Raw genomic sequence first — 20,659 nt, forward strand, 5'->3', positions numbered from 1 at the left:
CCTCTCTCCCAATACTCTATCCTTGGACAATTTACTCCCCATACCCAACACACCCACAGGTTCATAATACCGTCCACTCAATACCCCCTCTGTCGTCGCCGCCCAAACCCCATTCTTGATCCCCTCCTCCAGCGACCCACACCTCTTCGGCGCCACCTCCCTTGCGAGATACTTTATCTGCTCATCACCTCCCTCAGCGCCTTTGTTGAAGATTTCCGTCAAAACGTCACCGGGGTGGATCGCCACACTGATGATCTGCGGGTAGTGCAATGCGTATTGGCGCGCGTAGACTACGTTGGCGAGTTTGGATTGCGTGTACTTGTTTACACCTGACAAATCAGTCTGCGAGGATTTCAACGTGTCAAACGCGATGCCGCCGGCTGGTAGGGCAGCGGTGTGAGCGTGGCCCCGCGAGCTAACGGATATGACGCGTGGTATCGAGCCCATGGTTTCGGCAGTGGAAAGCAAGGTTGGAGTGAGCAGTTTAAGCAGGAGTGCATGACCGACGTGGTTTGTCCCGAATTGCAGTTCGTGGCCTTGGGGTGTGGTGCCGGGGTGGCCGCCCATCTATCGTCGCAGGAAGTGTCAGTCAACGACAAGACATTTCCAAAAGACGCGACACGTTGGCAAAATAGAAATCGGACATACAATCCCAGCATTCAGCATCAAAACATCCAATCGCCCTCCACAACCCTCCACCACTTCCCTCGCCGCTCTTGCTACCGAGTCAAAACTCGCTAGATCGCATTCTACGAATCGAAAGTCGACGGACGGGGCTACGGCTTTTATCTCAGCGACGGCAGCATGGCCGCTTGCGACATTGCGAGCCGCGATCCAGAGTTGTGCTGGGTTTAGGGTGGCGAGGGAGAGGGCGGTGGCTTTTCCTATGCCGCTGTTTGCGCCGGTTATGAGGATGACTTTGGAGGAGAGGGATGGGGTAGACGACATGGTTGCGTGGATCAAGGCGGAGAAGTGTAAGAAAGTAGGAGTCGGAGTATTGGGGCCAAAGAGTTGGAGGGTGGATGTGGCGCATGGGTCATATAGTATATTGCCGTTCACTTATCTATTGCTCCTACTTTCGAGTTTCCGACTTATCCCTCGTTTGTTCCAAAAAAGATCTTGTGCATTTCCATAATGCGTATGATTCGTTGATGTTTTCCGTGGTTAAGGCGTCCCGGATGTGAGACTGCGGAGGCGCAAAGGCACCGAGACTCCGATGCAACGGTACGACGTACGTCCTCCGAGGAGCGACAACGAGCTTCCCATGATGCTTAATGATGACTGAAATGTAGCTATCCTTGGATAAAGTGGCTTTTGACCGTCCTAACCACCATCTATCGAGATAGCATAGCTGAAGATCATGCCCTCCCACAGCACGTACCTTTCTCCTCTTCACCATCAACCCACCCTACACAACCTCCCATCCTGCGTAACAATCCCCTCCCTCTTCCCCCCATCCAAATCTCTAACCTCCCACTCATCGCTCCCCACGCCTCCAATCGCCCAAAACACACCTTCCGGATCATATGCCCTCTTCACCCTAGCCAACCTCTCATAATTACTCCCAAAGAACGCATTCTTCCACTCCCAATCCTGCGCATCCCCTTCATTGACATAACTCCCACTCCCGGGCGTAACATCCCGCCAGCCCTGTATATACCCCTGCAGTCTCTGGTGTTTTTCTGTCAGCTCCTCGTGCGACAAGATGGGTGCTTTGCCGTCCCAATGCGCGTTGGATTCGTAAGCTTGTGCGTGGAGGACTGTGGTGCGGAATGCGGGGTTTACGCTGTTGTTTGGGTTTCCGGAGACGGAGAGAGTGGGTGCGTAATTCATGCCGTGGAAGGTTAGGGAGCCGTTTTCGACGACGTGGCGGATGGCGAGGTGGGAGGTTTCTAGTGTAGAGGGTGTGGAGAAGGTGGTGCGGGGGAAGAAGCGGGATGCTATTAGGGTGTGGCCTGTTGTTTCGCCTATCACTCTTTTGGAAAGAGGCGATGCTTCGTTTGTGGAGTCGTCTTCATACGAGAAAGATGGCGTGAGAGAGCGTTTGAGTGTCGGCATAGGTTGTTGGATACCGAGATCATTGAGCTTCTGAAGCAATGGGCGGACAAATTGCCGATATGCGGTGGTAGTTTTGTTGGGAACCGAAATACTGACAGTAAAGGTAAGACCTGTGCTACTACTGCTTGGGTAGATGAAGCTGTAACCCAAGCCGCCTGCGTCACAGATGGCGATCGAAAACTCCCAGTACGCGCGCATGCCGGCCCAGAAGGTTTCTGCAGAGATTGGAGGCGCACTTGATCCGCGGTCTGGTGTCGTTGAGAAACGAACACTGCCTGACGTGATTGGTGTGACCGGGAACGCTTTGACAACAACGGATGTGATGACGCCGAACGTACCTGGTCTTTGGTTAGTGACAGTCGGATTTCCTTTTTGATGGGGATGATTACCTCCGCCTCCTCCTCTGAAAGCCCAGAATAGGTCTGCATTTTCCCCTTCATGTGCTTCGACCACCATTCCATCGGCTGTAACAGCAGTGATGGCGAGCACTTGGTCTGCCGCCAGACCATAGTAGCTGGTATAGGCGCTATGTCCACCACCCTGGAGAAAACCGCCTGCGATACCTACGGTTGAACCGCCTGCAACAATTATGACTATATTCTTCTGCCGCATTAGTGTAGATCCCTCAGAAGCCTGGGTGCCCGCGGCATAAGTAACAGCCTTTCCGGTATAAGATCCAGTGGGTGAGGTGTAGTTGAGATCATACGTCATGCCTTTGAGGTTGTGTGTCCAAACGCTGAGGGAGTAACCACCAATGGACTTTCCGTTGAAGTCATGGCCCGAGTTCTTGATCACGAGTCGGATATTTTGATTCCTAGCAAAGTTGACTGCGAGTTGGATGTGTCTCAACGTAGTGGCTCTGACGACGTACTCCGGCCAACCACCTTGAGTACAGTTTGAATTTGGCTGTGAGGTTGGTGTGCATGCGTTCCCGGATGCCCATTGAGACATGATACTGGTGGGATCATCGGTACTGTCGTAGTTAGCATGACACAATAAGGGTGACGTTGCGTTACGAGTGAGCTCACTGTAGGTTCATGCCCACCCAGTTACTCTTGTACTGTTCGCATCTCGCTGCATTGTAGCCCTCACCAGTATAGCAGACGCTGGCGAGCGGCTTCGGCTTCAGTAACACACCACCGAGCGTATCGTTGAAAGAGGTCCAGACATCCTCGCCCGGCCACTCAGCGTCACCCGGGATGATCTTGCAATCAGCAGGCGCCGCAGCTTGTGAGGCACTACCAAAGCGCACTGCGTCATTGCGAGCTGCATCCTCGTCAGTGAGCTGTTCGCGCTCCCAATCAAAATTGAGGGCAATTGCTGCCGCCGAGAAGAGGTAAAAGACGAGGGTAGTATAGAGCATCTTGGTGAGGTCGGGAGTGACAATGTATTGAGGGAAGGACGTAGAGTCGTTGCAGGCAGGCGCGAACGAAGTCAATATAGGAAGCCACCGCCATCACGACGATATACAGATAACGTTATCGCTCTCACTCGCTGTGAAGCCAGCCTGTTTGCTCCCCACACACCCCTTCAATGCCTCGATTGTGGGGCTATACGAGCATGTGGTCTTCGCAGGTGTGGGATGACTGAGCTGTGGTGTTGACCTATTGTCCTGCATATACGTGCCGGCTATATAGCTTACCACCGTCCCGGTTCGCAGAAATGTTTCCAGGCGAGAATCCCGGTCTAGATTTACCATTAGTCCGGGCGTGCAGGGTGATCAACTACGCAACAACAGACGCAAAACGATTCGAAGAAGGGAGATATCTTTTCATACAAGGGGTTATCATGCAATACGACAGTTGGACAAATGATCATGGGGGATAGAAAACGCGCCATCCGCTGTACATAAGATCGTCTGTCCCTGAGATCCAATCTCATCTAGCCCAATAGTAAAGTTACACAGTCGTCCCAAATGCACCGAAAATAGAATCAGATTATAGCATAAGCTCGAGAGGGCTCTCAATGGCCTTCTTGAGCTCGCGCATGAACTCGCCACCGACGGCACCGTCGACAACCTTGTGGTCGAAGCTGCCGGTGATGACAATCTGGTCGTCCCACTCAACGCTCGCTGTGCCATCCTCAGCCTGGCCTGGTACTGCGACCTTCCTTGTTGTGCCGATTGCGACGATGCAAGCTTGTGGGGGGTTGATGACGGCGGTGAATCGCTCAACAGCGGGGTTCATTCCCATGTTGGAGATGGTGATGGTTCCGCCCTGGTATTCCTCGGGCTTGAGCTTACCGTCGCGTGCGCGTTTGCCAAGGTCCTTAATCTGGGAGGAGATGGATTGGAGGCCGAGTCCGTTGACGTTCTTGACGATGGGGGTCATGAGACCGACGGGGGTAGAGACAGCGACGGAGACGTCGACAGTGTTGTGCTGGCGGATAATGACCTTACCGCCATCCTCGCGCCAGGATGAGTTGGCAGCGGGGACCTTGCGGGCGGCAACAGCGAGAGCCTTGACAAGCAAGTCGTTGACCGAGAGCTTGTACTCGCCGTTAGCTGAGGCGTTGAGAGCTTCGCGGAGCTTGAGGAGCTTGGAGACGGAGATGTTGGAGGCGACGAAGTAGTGGGGGTTCTGCTGCATGCTCTCGCGGAGACGGGTAGCAATGACCTTGCGCATGCTGGTAGCCTCGACGTCCTCGTACGCGGCAGCGGAGGCGCCAGCAGCAGGGGTAGCACCGGCAGCAGGCTTGTACTTCTCAATGTCCTCCTTGGTAACCTGGCCGCCCTTTCCAGTGCCCTTGATGGAACCGATCGGGACGCCCTTCTCGAGCGCGAGCTTCTTCGCGGCGGGGGAGACGGCGGGCTGGCGCTGGAGAGCGGTCTCTAGGCGGTCGCCGGTGGACTCAGACTCGATGGCGGCGGGTGCAGACTCCTCCTTGGCGGGGGGAGCGGTCTTGGAGCCAGTGTTCGGGGGCTCGCTGGCTTCGGCGGCGTTGCCCTCCTTGGAGGGAGTGTCGGCCTTCTTGTCACCACCGGCGTCCTCGATGGAGAAGCTCTCGAACGCGGAGACATCCTCGCCCTCCTCAACCATAACAGCGATGGGCTGTGGAAGTCAGCATGGTGCCCTCGAAAGCTTGTGTACCTCGACTTACGCTTCCAACAGCGACGTCCTTCTCGCCAGCGTCGCGGAGGATCTTGGCGATGGTGCCCTCCTCCTGGAACTCAAAGTCCATCTGTGCCTTGTCCGTCTCGATCTCGACGAGGACGTCACCGGGCGCTATTGAGTCGCCGACCTTCTTCTGCCATGCGCCAATGTTTCCGGCGGTCATGGTTGGGGAGAGGGCGGGCATGCTGATAACGCTGTGCGAGGGGTAGGCTGCGGGCTGCGTTAGCAATGCGATGGCCAGCGGAGTATCTCGTCGCGAGGGACGCGGTGGGAGTGCTCACACTTGGAGGCATAGTAGCGTGCGAGCGCGGACAGGGCTGGTGTGCGTCTGTATACGGCGTGTCAGCTATGCTCGTCGGAGGATTGTGGGCAATGCCAGGCGGGAGTGAAGCTAACGTACGCGGAGCATCTCGAGGTGGGCAGGGCGCCGCGCAGGGCAATTGACCCCCGCGAGCTCAATTGGCTCCCAGCCCGGGACAGCAGAGTTGTGGTTGCGGGCATTGTGTTGGGATGCCGGGCGCTGAGATTTTACTCCAAGCGACGTGAAATGGGGGAAGACGGGCTGGTCGGGCGAGGGCGACAGGCAGACAGAGGTGAGCGAGCTGGAGGCTCAGGCGCTTAGCGGTCAGGGCTGGAGGAGATGGAAGACTGTTCAACGAAAAGTTTAGTGCAGCTGGTTGGAGACCCGGCGACTAGCGTTCTCTCCCGATGAGGGTCTATGCTGGATGCGACATTTCCCGGCAGGACGCAAAGTGTGGCGCCAGGCTGTGGCTGAAGCAGGTGCAAGTGTGGCGCCACAGTACCCTAGCCTACCGCGCGGCTGGTCCCAGGTACGTAACTAGCCAGGAGGAAAGACACAAAGTGTCATCTCAGAGCACGACTCGCTCAACGCCTGCACAGACTCGCCCGCTGTCCGCTGCTCTGCACTGCACTGCGCCAGTCCGAGTCACCACTGCCGCGCCCTCACTTTTTTCCAATCGCTCCTTCTCCGCCATGGTTGCTGAGGAAGTGACATTCCTACAAACATCCCGGACGTGAACAACTATGGCCGACACCGAACCCCCGCCAGCGCCCCGAGAGGACATGGAGAAGCCCGACATGGAGGAGCAAGATGCACCTGCCGCAGACACACGAGAAGAAGAAGAGGACGAGAGCGACTCCTCAGACGCCGAATCGGAGCAAGCGTCAGAGCAGGCATCAGAGCACGCCGAGGATACGTCGTCCCCAGCGCCCGAAGCTCCACGGGAAGAGGCGGAAACATCGACACCTGCGCCCGGAACACCTGTCCTCCACGTCCCCAACGGAGGAGACGCGCCGCGATCATCCGAGCAGATCTTCGACCACCGCCTGCCTATCGAGAACCGCCCGCGAACCGACTCGCAGTCCACGGCAGCCACTACGGCCACGCGACCATCCACAAAAAGCTCCCTCGTCTTCGTCGTCACCGCGCTCGAGACAATCGCAGCTTCCAAAGATGCCAGGAAGAACAAGAAACTTGGTGACAGCACCAATGCCGCCTTGTCGGCAATCAAGAACGAGGGCGACCCGGCGCGCATCAACCCCGAGGTCCTCTTTGAACCCCTCCAACTTGCCTCCGAGGCGCCCAATGTCCCCGTGTCCATCACCGCGCTCGACTGCATCGGCAAGCTCATCAGCTACTCCTACTTCTCCGTGCCCGCCGAGCCGCGAGCCGACAACAGCGAGGCCCCTCCTCTGATCGAACGAGCCATAGACACGATATGCGATTGCTTCCAAGGCGAGGCCACTGCGCCCGAAGTCCAACTCCAAATCGTCAAGTCGCTGCTGGCAGCCATCTTGAACGACAAGATCGTTGTACACGGAGCAGGATTGTTGAAGGCTGTGCGACTCACGTACAACATCTTCCTCCTTTCCAAGTCAAGCGCAAACCAACAAGTAGCACAGGGTGCACTGACACAAATGGTTGGCACAGTCTTCGAAAGGGTCAAGACGAGACTTTCTATCAAGGAAGCTCGCATGAACCTGTCGCGCTCATCTTTGAACGACAAGGGGCAATCGAGTGAGAGTGTACAGCCCGAGGAGGGCAGCGCAGAAGACATCACCGGATCCGAGGCACACGGCGACGATGCAGAGGACGAGCACGATGCCGAAAACGCCGAACCGAGCGACAAGGCAGTCGACCGACACACTGGACCCAAGATCACGCTGCAAAGCTTCGAAAACAACATGAGCTTCAACGACGACCGTATACACGATAATGCGCCAACGCTGGTGACTCGCATCAAAGGCAAAGCTGGGTCACGACATGTGTCCGGTCAAGAGGGTTCGCCTCATGTGAACACCGAAGAGGAAGAAGAAGATGAGATATTCGTCAAGGACGCGTACCTCGTCTTCAGAGCCATGTGCCGTCTGAGCACCAAAGGTCTGTCAGTGGATCATGCCCACGATGTGAAATCCCAAGGCATGCGCTCAAAGCTCCTCTCCCTGCACATGATTCACACTATACTTTTCAATAATATTGCTGTATTCGTGTCGCCATATGCCACCATCCGCAGTGGCAGCGACGAGCCAACGAGCTTCATACAGGCAGTCAAACAGTATCTTTGTTTGAGCCTGAGCCGGAACGGTGCAAGTTCCGTGAAGCACGTCTTCGAAGTTGCCTGCGAGATCTTCTGGCAGATGCTTAAATACCTGCGCATATCACTCAAGAAGGAAGTCGAGGTGTTCCTAAAGGAAATCTACCTTGCAACTTTAGACAAGCGGAGTGCTCCTGCATTCCAGAAGCAATACATTTTGACAATATTCGGAAGGCTGGCTGCAGACCCCCGAGCACTAGTAGAGATCTATCTCAACTATGATTGCGATCGCACCGCACTTGACAACATGTTCCAACGCGTTGTCGAACACTTGTCCAAGATCTCCAGCAACCCCGTCACCATCACACCTGTGCAGCAACAAGCGTACCAGGACCAACGAGAGAAGCAATCAAGACAGATGGATTGGCAGAGCCGAGGCACATTACCACCATCACTGACAACCGTCTCCATGAACTCATCACACGACACGGAACATGGCTACCCTCAAGAATACGCAATGAAGCAGGAGTCTCTCGAGGCTCTGGTTGAAATCCTCCGATCTCTCGTCAACTGGGCTCAGCAAGCCCTGCCTGACAACACCAAACCGAACCACCCTGACCTACGACCGTCACTCGACAATCTTCGCGTATCAACCGATACTAGGCTTGCTTCAGACTCACCAATGGTCGGAGCGGATTCTGGAACAGTCACGCCGCTTGCCGAGGACGATTACAGTCAGCTCGAGAAAGCAAAGCAGAGGAAAACGGCCCTCACAAGCGCGTTGCGTCAATTCAACTACAAGCCGAAGCGTGGACTCAAGACCTTGATCGCAGAAGGCTTCATCCCCTCAAATAAACCTGAGGACATCGCTCGCTTCTTTCTCGACAATGATCAGATCGACAAGACGGCACTGGGAGAGTTCCTCGGTGAGGGAGATCCCGAGAACATTGCTATCATGCATGCATTCGTGGACTTGATGGACTTTACCAAGACTCGCTTTACGGATGCCCTGCGGCGCTTCCTCCAAAGCTTTCGACTGCCTGGTGAGGCGCAGAAGATCGATCGTTTCATGCTCAAGTTTGCTGAACGATACATCACCGGCAATCCCAACGCATACGCCAACGCCGACACTGCATACGTTCTGTCATATTCCGTCATCATGTTGAACGTCGATCAACATAGCAAAAAGATGAAGGGTCCACGTATGACACCACAAGACTTCATCAAAAACAACCGCGGCATCAACGACAACGCCGATCTGCCGGATGAGTACCTACAAGGCATATACGATGAGATCTCACAGAATGAGATCGTGTTGAACACAGAGCAAGAAGCCGCTGCAGACAAGGGTCTGCTCAATCAACAACCCACAGGAGGGCTGTCTAGTATAGGACAGGTACTCACGGGTGGTGCTCGCGACCTACAGCGAGAAGCAATCGTACAAGCGTCGGAAGCAATGGCTAACAAGACCGAGCAATTGTACAAGCAGCTCCTCCGAGCTCAACGAAGAACAGCAACAGCTCTTCCGGTTTCCAAGTTCATCCCTGCATCCTCATCCAAGCACGTCGGACCCATGTTCGAAGTCAGCTGGATGCCCATTTTGACTGCTCTCTCCGGCCAAGCTCAAGATCACAACATTGAGATCGTTCGCCTGTGTATCGAGGGCATCAAACTAGCAATTCGAATATCGTGCTTGTTTGATCTCGACAGCTCGCGACAGGCTTTTGTGGCTTTCCTCTCGCGCTTTACAAACCTCTACAACGTGAGCGAGATGAAGGCTCGGAACATGGAGGCATTGAAAGCCCTGATCGAGATTGCACAGACGGAAGGAAACCTTCTACGAGAATCCTGGCGCGAGGTCCTCACATGTGTTTCTCAGTTGGATCGTTTCCAACTTATCTCAGCCGGCATCGATGAACGCGCCGTGCCGGATGTACTCAAGTCAAGTTCAGGCACTACGCAGTCGCGTAAGAATCTCAATATCCCAGCCAACCGTCGAAGGCCAACATCACAATCCAGCACTATGAGCTTTCAATCTGAAGTAGCTGAGGAGAGCCGATCAACTGATATTGTCCGTGGAGTAGACCGCATCTTCACCAACAGTGCGAACCTCTCTGGTGAAGCTATTGTGGACTTTGTCAAAGCCCTTGTTCAGGTCAGCTGGCAAGAGATTCAATCGTCCGGGCAGAGCGAGTCTCCGCGTACCTACAGTCTGCAGAAGCTCGTGGAAATCAGTGGCTACAACATGACGCGTGTGCGCTTCGAGTGGACCAACATCTGGCAAGTGCTTGGCGCTCACTTCAACGAGGTCGGATGCCATACCAACACCAACGTCGTATTTTTCGCTCTCAACTCATTACGGCAACTCTCTATGAAGTTCATGGAGATTGAAGAACTGCCCGGTTTCAAGTTCCAGAAGGACTTCCTCAAACCCTTTGAGCACATTATCAACAACGCCAATGTTGTCTCGGTCAAGGACATGGTGCTACGCTGCTTGATTCAGATGATCCAAGCGCGTGGCGAGAACATTCGGTCTGGCTGGAAAACCATGTTTGGTGTTTTCACTGTGGCCGCCAGAGAGCCTTACGGTATGTCTTTTCTGAAGTTCACTGGTACAATTACTAATAAGCTGCAGAGGGCATCGTCAACCTTGCGTTTGAGAACGTCACCCAAGTGTACAATACCCGTTTCGGTGTTGTCATTTCCCAAGGCGCATTTGCAGATCTCATTGTCTGTCTGACTGAATTCTCGAAGAATTTCAAGTTCCAAAAGAAGTCGCTACAAGCAATAGAACTGCTCAAGTCATCTGTACCCAAGATGTTACGGACGCCCGAGTGCTCTCTATCCGCCCGTGCTGGGTACCTAAAGGATTCCGAAAAGGGTTCTTCGATACCGAAGCAGCCCAGTCGACAAACCCAAGAAGAGCAATTCTGGTTCCCAGTCCTATTCGCCTTCCACGACGTTCTCATGACTGGGGAGGATCTGGAGGTTCGATCAAGAGCCTTGAGCTATCTCTTTGATACCCTGATCAGCTATGGAGGCGACTTCCCAAGGGATTTCTGGGACATGCTTTGGCGACAGCTTCTGTATCCCATCTTCATGGTTTTGAAGTCAAAGTCCGAGATGACAAAGGTTTTGAACCACGAAGAGCTTTCCGTTTGGCTATCAACCACGATGATACAGGCTCTGCGCAACATGATTAAACTCTTCACCCACTTCTTTGATTCGCTAGAGTATATGCTCGACCGATTCCTAGATCTCCTCGCCCTCTGCATATGTCAGGAGAACGATACGTTAGCGCGCATCGGCAGCAACTGTCTACAACAGCTGATTCTGCAGAACGTCCAGAAATTCCAGGCAGATCACTGGAGTCAGATTGTCAAGGCATTCGTCGATCTGTTCCAAAGGACCGAAGCAACAGCGCTATTCTCTGCTGCGACGAGTGGCTCTGCGGCACAAAGCACTTCGGCGAACGGTACTGGCAACACATCGGATTTGACGACACCGACAGGAGAAGCGCCTCCCGGCGAATTGTCGCTTCAAACACCTGCTGAGGAACCAAAGTTGGACAATGCGCTCGGTATCAACGGTCTTTCAGGCGCAAGGCGACCGTCGCTGGTGACCTCGGACTCTGCTAGCATTAGTGGCGGAGTTGAGCAGCGTATGCCATCTCCGCTACCCAAGCGTCAGACACAAGAGCTAGAAGACTACCGTCCCGACAACCAAGAGCTTCAGCAACCACCTGTTATCGTGACTGCTGCTCGTCGTCGTTTCTTCAACCAGATCATCACCAAGTGTGTTCTACAACTCCTCATGATCGAGACGGTTCAAGAGCTCTTCACAAACGAAGCCGTTTACGAGAAGATTCCTTCTGGCGAACTGCTTCGACTTATGGCTGTACTCAAGAAGTCGTACCACTTCGCTAAGCGCTTCAACGCCAACCGTGACTTGAGGTCACGCCTATTCAGGGAAGGTTTCATGAAGCAACCGCCAAACTTGTTGAAGCAGGAAAGCGGATCTGCGTCGGTGTATGTCAGCATCCTATTCCGAATGTACCACGATACCTCCAACGACCGCGCTGCATCACGCGCTGATACCGAAGCTGCCCTGATCCCACTGTGCGAGGACATTATTGCCTCATACGTTGATCTCGACGAAGAGACCCAACAACGCAACATTGTTACATGGCGTCCTGTCGTCGTGACCGTATTGGATGGATACACTGGCCTGCCCACTACGGATTTTGAGAAGAACGTGGACCTTTTTGCGCCGCTTGTTGTTGGGCTTCTCGGCACGGAGATGGCTCCCGACGTGCAGAGAAGCGTACAGGCGCTCGTTGGGCGCATCTTCGAAACAAAGCTGGGCATGGAGAAGGTGCCACTCATGCCGGCCATCAGTCGGAGTCCACGAGGTAGCTTTGTGGGTAGTCCATCCCAAAGGAGAGTCAGCAAAGGTGGACGGTAGAGTGATTCTCCGTCCCACATCTTCATTCAGGGTTTCCAGGCTCAGCACTTGCTGATGTGTATTTTGTTCTTCAGGTCTGATTCGGCAAGCTGTGTCAACTTGTCAGCTCAGCACCTCTCTGTTCTTCTTTTGGATCTAAAGCATTGCCACTAAGGTCTGGGTGTCTCCAGAAGGCGTTTGTGGGCGCGAAGCTTGGTTGCTTTGTACAGTAGTATGATGTCAAAATTTGCATCATCTTATCGATACTTTCTATGACTTCCCTTTTGAGCAAGACGGTTAGAGAAGAATACATAGATTACGATTCGTCTGCGATGTCTTGGTGCTGGTGATGGTAGTCCGCGAGATCAACGTGATCGACAGAGCCGCTTCATGCAGGTACGACCAGGGAAGCTTAAACCCGGAAATGCTCAACGTCATGGAAGCTAACTGCCGTTACTGGTAGCATGTACCACACAACATGCAAGTAAGGAACGTGCAAGATCATGACGTTTGTTGGCGACTGACATCACGATGCAGAAGCGGGAGGAAGCTGCAATGATTCTTAAGGACAGCTCAGGCCCATCCAACGAAACCACAATACAGGTCACCCGCGTGACCTTACAATCAGAATGCGGTCCTCACTGCTATCAGCCATTGCCCTGACTGCAAGCGCCGCAGCACAAATCACCTTTCAAAACAGCAGCACCACGATCCTGCAAACAGACCCCGGAACCTATGGCCCCGAAATAGAAGAATACCACTACTACTACACGCAATGGCCCATCGGGCTCGCCATCTCCTCGACAGGCCGTTTCTTCGCAACCTACACCCGCGGCTCCTACGCCTACACGCTCGGCGAAGTCGTCAACAAAACAGCCGAAGTCCCCTACCCATCCGCGTCTCTCAACCTGCCCGTCTCCCAACTAAACACAAGCTGGAACGGAATCCCATTCGGCAGCAACAACAGCACAGGTCTAATCAGCGTTCAAGCCCTCTACATCACGCCTGAGAATGCCCGCAGACCGGAAACGCTTTGGGTTGTAGACACCGGTCGACCTACCATCACAGACAGCAGCGGCGCACCCAGTATGCCCTACGCTCAACCCGGCGGGCCCAAGATCCTCGGTATTAGTCTATCCAACGACACCGTCTACGCAACCTACACCTTCCCCGCCTCCGTCCACTTCCCAGACTCCTACATGAACGACATCCGGTTCGACCTGCGTCCTAACACAACAGCCTCCGGCTCCGGCGTCGCATACATCGTCGACAGCAGCGACGAAGGCCGGCCCGGCTTCATCGTCTTGGACCTGGGTACGGGCGAGAGTTGGCGGCGACTAACCCAGCATCCCTCCACTCTACGTGTGGACCGCGACGTCCCGTCCTACCAAGGCGTCCCCTTCTATCAACGCACGATCGGCCAGCCGATTCAGACGCTGAGGGAGGGGTTGGATGGGATACAGATATCTCCGGATGGGGAGACGATATATTACAGTCCGCTCACGTCGGACTACCTCTACTCGATTCCCACAGCGAACCTCCTAACTCCACCCTCGGACCCCCTCGCCGAACTCACAGCCGCAAACAACGTTACCAACCTTGGTCAGCGCGGCGGAAACGCAAATGGGTTCGAGGGCGATAGCAATGGTTTGGTGTACCAGTGTATGCCTGAGCACAATGCGATTTACGTGTATGATCCACAGACGAAGATGACGGAGCCTTTTGTGAGGGATCCGCGCATTATTTGGCCTGATGGAGCGAGTGTGGGCGAAGATGGGTACTTGTATATGAATATTAATCAGTTGCCAAGGCAGCCGAATTGGAATGAGGGGGTTGATGGGAGGGTTTTTCCGGGCGCGGTTCTGAGAGTCAAGTTGCCGGGTGGGGGTAAGAAGATTATGGGGCTGGCTTGAAGATTATTTGTTTGAGGGTTCGAGCATGATACTGAGGCTGTTCATATTGTTAGTTGGTGGACATATTTATCGATGTAGCAGACAGCAACCATGAGACGCGTTCAATGATAGTATCTCCATTCATCGTTCATGCTACCGAACTCATGCGTCGTGAGGCTACATGTATGCGCAGTAAGGACGCTGTATGCAGGAATACCATATACAGGCGGATGCAGTCATCCATCCATGAGATAGATAGAAGAGAAACTTTTGCCCGAAACCCCAATAAAAGCCCGGAACATGAATAGGTATCTAGCGATGACCGTAGAAATGTGGTAATCCTTCAACGCCATAGTATGCAATAACATTCCGTAAGGTGTGTGGTTAAGTCAACTCGGGTGAGCGACGAAAATGCCCTGAAAGTATGAGAAACGAGAGGACAGGTCCCTACTCGTCCTGCTTGATCTCAAGCTTGTTCTTCTTGGGGCTCTCGGTGCGCTCACCGTCGTCGGCCTTGCGCTTGTTGGAGGTGTTATCGTTGCTAGAGTCCTTGATGACGGGAACGCCGTGGGCGTCGCGCTCAATCTCCTTCTTCTCCTCCTTGCGGCTGGAGCGGTCGTCCTTGCCGTCCCTGAAGCGATCGCGACGCTTGTTCCAGTCGTTGCTGTCGACGGAGCCGCTGCGGTCGCGACGTCCGCGGGGAGAACGAGAACGGTTACGGTTGCCGTCACGGCGGTTGTCGCGACGGTCGTTGCCACGTCCACCGCGGCCGTGACCACGACCTCCTCCACGGCCTCGGCCGCGACCGCTGTCTCCGTTGGTGCCGCGGAGCCTCTTGCGCTGCTCTTGCTTCTCCTGCTCGGTCAACTCCCAGTCGGGCTTGATACCCTTCTCCTTGCACTTCATCTCAATGTACTCCTTCTTGCCCATGACGGTGAGCTCGTTGCCGTTGTACTTGGGAGCGGGGTCAAGTTCGAGGAATTGCTTGCGAGAGTCCTCAGAATCGAACTCGACAAAGACGCTGCCCTTCCAGGCGCCGTCATCCTCGCGACGCTTGCGGATCATGACTGCGCCGTAAGGGCGGAAGAACTTCTCCAGGGCGATCTGGCCGGCATCCTCCTCGTTACCGAAGCCCTTGACGTAGGCGCTCCTGTCCATGTTGTTGGAGGAGTTGTTCTTCAGGCGGTAGAAGAGATCTACTGTGGTAGGCGGGTTCTTGTCATCATCCTCCTTGACGGGAACGGAAATGGGCTCCTTGCGCTTGACAGCTTCGCTGCCAGCCTTGCTGTACTCGCCATCATCGACGACCTCGAGGTCCTTGCTCTCGCGAAGTGCTGCTACAACGGCGCTATATGGCTTGAAGCGACGCATGCGCTTGAAAGTGCAGACGTGGTGAATAGAAACGGGGGTGTTCTTGGGGCCCTCAAGAGACACGAACATGTGCTCATCGGTGGCCAAATTTTGGGTAGAGAAGTAAAACTCGACCTTGGGCCTGTTAGTAATGTGGGCCATGGTTCTGAGAGTGCGAGTCATACCTGTTGGCGGATCTCGTTCGGGTCGTCGGAGTCTGGGAGATTGTCGAATGTGTCAAGGTTGTTGTTCCTGCGCAAAGTTAGTACTAGTAAAGGCAGACTTCAAGATGTGAGCGTACTTCTTGTTGTGGTTGCTGAATCCACCGCGACCTCCTCCGCGGCCACCACGACCACCTCGACCTCCGCGACCGCCATCGCGACGGTCATTGCGACGGTCACCGCGGTCTTCGCGATCGTTGCGACGGTCGTTCTTGCTGTCGGACTTGCCGTTGATTTCCCACTTCTCCTCGCCGTCGGCCTTGGCGGCCTTGTCCTCGGACTTGGAGGGGGTGGACTCAGTCTTTGACTCAGTCGTGTTGGCGTCGACGGTGTTCTGAGTCTTGGAGACTTCAGCGGGGTTTGCGGCAGGCGCAGCAGTGGTCTGTGAGTCTGCCATGGTCAATATGTGTGCAGCTTGAGTCGCGTAAGTATGTAGAAGCTGCAAAAGGCGGATTTGAGGCTGCGACAAAGAGGTTGGCGGGTGTTGAAGAGAAAAGGCTCAAAGGTGAGAGATAGCTATGGTTCTTAGTGGGGAATTTTCGATGCAGGCGGGCACGGACCGCTATCCAGATTTACGTTCGCCGCGTGGGCCGCTATTGTAACAATATCACCAATTCTGATCCGCCTTCACCATGCCGAGGAAGAAGCCGAGGTTCCATTCGCTGAAGAAGCTGGTATGCTTGCTATTGTGTGAATAGGCGGACAATGGCGATAGGCTGACACGCTGCAGAATGTCCGCCAGAATTGGTCGCGGTGGTCATTATACGCCCTATCACAGCTCAAGGCACCCAACGTCACCACTCGAACATACTTCCAGCAGAAATGGACTGCCAAGGCGTCGACGCGAGCATACCATGGCGAACACATACGGGAGAAGAAGTGGAAACACATGTTCCGGCGGAACCTGCCAGCCGTAGTGGCCATGGACCATAGATATCTCGCCCAACACGATGGTTCAGAGCAGGCAGCTGGTCGAGGACAGGGTGCGGATTCAATGGACAAAGCCCGGACAGGGCCAATGACACCGTACATGCAGATGGCATACTACCCACTGGAGAGGAGATTGGACACAGCCATCTTCCGGTCATTGTTCGCGAGTAGTGTCCGACAGGCGAGGCAATTCGTTGTCCACGGCCTGGTGAAGGTCAATGGCAAGAAGGTGCGTCAATTTTCGCATACTGCACATCATCACCACTGACTGAAGCAGATGGTCTACCCCGGCTACGCACTCAACCCAGGCGACATGTTCCAAGTCGACCCCTCCTCCGTCATGTTCGCAACTGGCGCCCCGAAAGAACGCTCATCAACCGCTCGTCGCATTGCCAAAGAAAAAGCAGCCGCCCGCGCCGCAGAGCGGGAGCAGAACGGCGGACAAACACCCAAGCAACCCAAGCAAGAGGACTTCGTAATCACCCCATCCACACGCGAAGAGCCCACACCCACCGAGCTGAAGAAGCAACTCCAAGACCTAATGGAGCAAGTCGACGGCGTGCTCGCCGAAGACGTCAAAGCAAAAGACAAGCAAAAGTTCCGCTCCTTCCGCCAATCCGTCAAGAAAGCCATAAGTCTCTGGCGCACCGCAAACCCAGAGACCATCTCGACCCTCGACACGCAATTCGACTTCCTCAAGACGCAAATCGCCGAGCGCGCTGCTGCTACCATTCCCTCCTCCCCCAAAGACGCGTCCGCCGCCGAACCCCTCATCTCCGAAGAAGACCAGGCGCGTCTGCGGTCCGCGTTCGAGAAACTACGGCTAGAAACTGAGCATACGTCTGCGTGGAACAGACGCGATGCGAGGGCGCCGTATGCGACGCCCTGGCGGCCGAGGGACTATATGAGTGCGTTTGCGTTTATACCGCGGTATCTCGAGGTTAATCAGAATATCTGTGCGGCTGTCTATCTGAGGCATCCCGTTGCGAGACAAGGGTTGGCAGAGGTGCCTACACCGTTCCATATTGAGACAGGGCAGTTGGCGTTCAACTGGTACCTGCGGAATCGGTAGAGGGTGATGTGTTTGTACATTATGTAGATGGATCGCTTAACGCGGAGAATTGCAATTGTATAACATGATTTACGTTTTTGCAAGCAGCATGATGACTTGATGTGTTTGATGGATTGGCATTATAGGCTTGCTAGTAATGCAAGTCTCAGACCACAACTCCTAACTACAAGAATCGCGTCTCGCGCTTGTGTATGCTTTCTCACTGCTTATTATTATACATGAGGACGTCGAGGTATTAGTGGGTGGTGTCCTCTGACCACCCGTTGATCGGACATTGCCATGTATCAACATCGCTAGGAATGAAGCTGGTACAAACAACCCAGTGTAGCTCCGTACTCCAAACTAACGGGAAACCTGCATGCGTGGAAGAATCGCGGGCGAAGAATACGTTTAAAAGTCGCAAAAATTCCGACGATGAAAGCGCAAAAAGTGTAGAAGTCTGGAGCGGCTGTGCTGCGTATGCTCGCGCCGGGCGTACTGCAGGCGTAGCAGATGAGATCTCCAAAGTGCGCGGACGAGGAGGTATGTGGATGTGAAGGTTCGAAACCTCTACGTGGTAAGTACCGGGTATGAGTAGCCAAAGACGGAATGATGTGCCTTCTCAGACACAAAGCGGCAGGCGCTCAGTCTGCATCCGATTCTTCATCAAGCGTCAGTATGCTGACAGGATACCTGAGCGTCTCCGCGCTCGGCCTGGGGCTCACATCAACAACACTACTATCGGGCGTCCAATGCGAACTCCGTTCAGACGTAGTAGATGCAGTAGTGTATTGCCTGAAGCCATTCGCTACGACCTCCGAGGCCTCAAGATCAGACTCGTAGCTTGGAGGCTCGGTGGGCTCTGAACGGTAACTTGGTAGACTGTCTGTTCGGGAAAGCGGCCTTGAGGGAATCTCCGGGAGGGAGGTTGGTGGGTATGTCGATGCTGTGGAGAGGGGCGAGTACGGAGCGCGAGGCCGTTGACGTTGACAATCGCAGGGGGTGTGGTTGATTGCCCTGCCTTCTTCGGCGTCTCGGACAAGGTCGCTGACGACATCATGAGCATCCCTTAGCTGCCTGATCTCTTCTTGCATCGCGTCTTCGAGCACACCCTCTTGCTCTGAGATCAGCGCCCGTTTCTCTTCGTAGTCGGCGATACGTTGATTGTCGCGCCGTGCCCAGTTACCACGCCACCAGCTGCGCCATGCGTGTTGGCGGGCTGCTCGGCGGTAGGCGCGGGCGTTGAGACGTTCTTCTCGGGCTGCGGCACGCTCGGTCCTTGTTCGCAGGCTGCTGCACTTGTGGCGGATGACGGCGACTAGGCAGCCGCAGCAGAGAACACCCAGTGTGATCTCGAGGGCGAGAAGGTAGGGTGATGGCTTAGGTGGACGAGGTGGCAGTTCGTTCTATTTGGGGTCAGCATCAGAGTCTCTGCTTCAACTGGTGGGGTGTTGAATGGAGGCACATACTGCTTGAGCCTCGTATACCTGGGGTGTTGAAGTAACGGCTTTCAGGTGACTTCCAGAGATCTGTGCCACCTGTGCAGCATGACCGTGTGCCTGCGCGAACACTTGCTCGGGGCTGTTCATCTCTTCCAATCGTTGATCGGGTTTGAAATGGAAGGATACGATTTCCCAAGCACACTTTGCTTCATGGGCGATAGTCTGTACGATGCACGAGACGCCGTCACATTCACCCAATTGATGCGATAGTTCCTTCGCTTCTTGCCTTAGAACTGAATGAATCTGCTTCTTCTTCTCGGCGATAAGGGATTCGAGCTCTTTGAGTTCCCTCTGAAGAACTTTCAACTCGCGGATGTCGTCCTTAAGAGACGGGATTCTGCCTTTTGCTTTTGAAGTTTCGGTGACGTTGTGGAAGGCCAGACGCAATAACCGAGGAGGTTTGCGCCAGGATTCAGCTACGTCTTTGTTGCTGGCCGAGGGGTTGGGGACAGACTCAAGTCTGAGTAGAGAAGGCGGTGATGTCTGCGGTTTGAACGAGATCGTAAATCCGGCAGGTTTGGTGACTTGCTTGCCGTCGATGGCCTTGATGTTGACCGTTACTACTTGGGCTGCTTCTTCCGTTTCCAAGTTATCACGAAGACAGGCTGTCTGCCATTCGAGATCCAAGTCGTGCTGCAGAAACCATTCATTCTGTGTGAGGTCGGTAACGCCTTGGTAGGAACCGGAACCAGATGCGAAGTCGCCGTTCCACTCTTGGGGAAGATGAAGTCCGTTCAGGGTAATGTTGGAAGAGCCACAAGCTTGATCCTGGGCATGACTGGTGAAGCTCAAGGTCTAAGGATGGTGAGCAGGTGGCATGGTATTTAGGTGCCTGAGGGTGGGCCTTACCAAAGACTCGTTATCCTGGTCCGTGTGATCGCGGCCAAGACAGCCAGTGCAGGGGACACTGAAGGTAGCTTGCGCGTAGTTCTGTTGAAGGTCTAGCAATGTTTAGCAGCTGCCTGCAGAAGGCGAATGTGGAATGGTATAAGAGGGGCGCGGACCTAGCTGCAAAAGATTTCCGTCGGCGCGAGCAGCGTGACGCTCGTGTTGAGGTATGACGCCGGCGAGTACAGGTGCCGCCCAGGCGCAGGCTGACAGCACTTTGGACTTGAAGGAACGCATATTGAAAGCAAAAAAGCACACGAGTCGAACAGCAGAGCGAGTGTGCAAACAGCGCACACGAACACCGACCCGCAAAGAGAGCGAGGTTTGGCGGGTTATGGGATAGATGTTCCCAGAGGTTCGATCAGGCACCAGTCGAAGGGCGTTTCGGTGTAGAGCTGCTAGTGGCTGCCGTCAGCGTGAGCGTGGCTTAGACGTCGGCTCACGATTCAGCTGGCAGCACTATGCATAATGCAGTGTGATGAAACACTGGGATACGGGAGGATGCGAATGTGTGTACTTTGGTAAATGTATGTAAAGGATGCGATGAAATCCATGATCTGAGAGGCCATGTGGCAGCATCATTGGTGCGGTTCTCGTCCATGGCGCACCCGCTGACTTGCGCCCATGCCAATTTCTTGCCTTACGAATTCGCTCTA

General features: G+C 54.5%; 7 protein-coding genes across 7 annotated transcripts; 3 read left to right on the top strand and 4 right to left on the bottom strand.

Moving 5' to 3' along the window:
• Positions 1 to 1,398: 1,398 nt before the first annotated feature.
• On the bottom strand, positions 1,399 to 3,421 carry J4E92_009661 (uncharacterized protein; the record flags this gene model as incomplete). Its single annotated transcript, XM_051501004.1, has 3 exons — positions 1,399 to 2,396; positions 2,448 to 3,031; positions 3,087 to 3,421. 3 exons carry the CDS (start codon positions 3,419 to 3,421, stop codon positions 1,399 to 1,401), a joined length of 1,917 nt encoding a protein of 638 aa, XP_051348735.1.
• Positions 3,422 to 3,995: 574 nt separating this feature from the next.
• On the bottom strand, positions 3,996 to 5,672 carry MRP3 (Component of pyruvate dehydrogenase complex, mitochondrial; the record flags this gene model as incomplete). The annotated part of the gene is made up of 4 exons (XM_051501005.1): positions 3,996 to 5,108; positions 5,158 to 5,381; positions 5,453 to 5,499; positions 5,572 to 5,672. The coding sequence occupies 4 exons, from the start codon at positions 5,670 to 5,672 to the stop codon at positions 3,996 to 3,998; spliced, it is 1,485 nt and encodes a 494-aa protein (XP_051348736.1).
• Positions 5,673 to 6,215: 543 nt separating this feature from the next.
• J4E92_009663 (uncharacterized protein) lies at positions 6,216 to 12,190 on the top strand (the record flags this gene model as incomplete). The annotated part of the gene is made up of 2 exons (XM_051501006.1): positions 6,216 to 10,314; positions 10,362 to 12,190. The coding sequence occupies 2 exons, from the start codon at positions 6,216 to 6,218 to the stop codon at positions 12,188 to 12,190; spliced, it is 5,928 nt and encodes a 1,975-aa protein (XP_051348737.1).
• Positions 12,191 to 12,798: 608 nt separating this feature from the next.
• J4E92_009664 (uncharacterized protein) lies at positions 12,799 to 14,082 on the top strand (the record flags this gene model as incomplete). Its single annotated transcript, XM_051501007.1, has 1 exon — positions 12,799 to 14,082. One exon carries the CDS (start codon positions 12,799 to 12,801, stop codon positions 14,080 to 14,082), a length of 1,284 nt encoding a protein of 427 aa, XP_051348738.1.
• A 426-nt stretch (positions 14,083 to 14,508) lies between these two features.
• Positions 14,509 to 16,029, bottom strand: J4E92_009665 (uncharacterized protein; the record flags this gene model as incomplete). Its single annotated transcript, XM_051501008.1, has 3 exons — positions 14,509 to 15,546; positions 15,597 to 15,663; positions 15,713 to 16,029. The coding sequence occupies 3 exons, from the start codon at positions 16,027 to 16,029 to the stop codon at positions 14,509 to 14,511; spliced, it is 1,422 nt and encodes a 473-aa protein (XP_051348739.1).
• A 235-nt stretch (positions 16,030 to 16,264) lies between these two features.
• Positions 16,265 to 17,634, top strand: J4E92_009666 (uncharacterized protein; the record flags this gene model as incomplete). The annotated part of the gene is made up of 3 exons (XM_051501009.1): positions 16,265 to 16,306; positions 16,363 to 16,791; positions 16,840 to 17,634. 3 exons carry the CDS (start codon positions 16,265 to 16,267, stop codon positions 17,632 to 17,634), a joined length of 1,266 nt encoding a protein of 421 aa, XP_051348740.1.
• Positions 17,635 to 18,257: 623 nt separating this feature from the next.
• On the bottom strand, positions 18,258 to 20,240 carry J4E92_009667 (uncharacterized protein; the record flags this gene model as incomplete). The annotated part of the gene is made up of 4 exons (XM_051501010.1): positions 18,258 to 19,019; positions 19,083 to 19,910; positions 19,965 to 20,056; positions 20,120 to 20,240. The coding sequence occupies 4 exons, from the start codon at positions 20,238 to 20,240 to the stop codon at positions 18,258 to 18,260; spliced, it is 1,803 nt and encodes a 600-aa protein (XP_051348741.1).
• Between the last annotated feature and the right edge of the window lie 419 nt (positions 20,241 to 20,659).

This window comes from Alternaria infectoria, assembly GCF_024043175.1.
Source record: "Alternaria infectoria strain BMP 0036 chromosome Unknown scaffold_26, whole genome shotgun sequence".
Classification (NCBI taxonomy): Eukaryota; Fungi; Ascomycota; class Dothideomycetes; order Pleosporales; family Pleosporaceae; genus Alternaria; species Alternaria infectoria.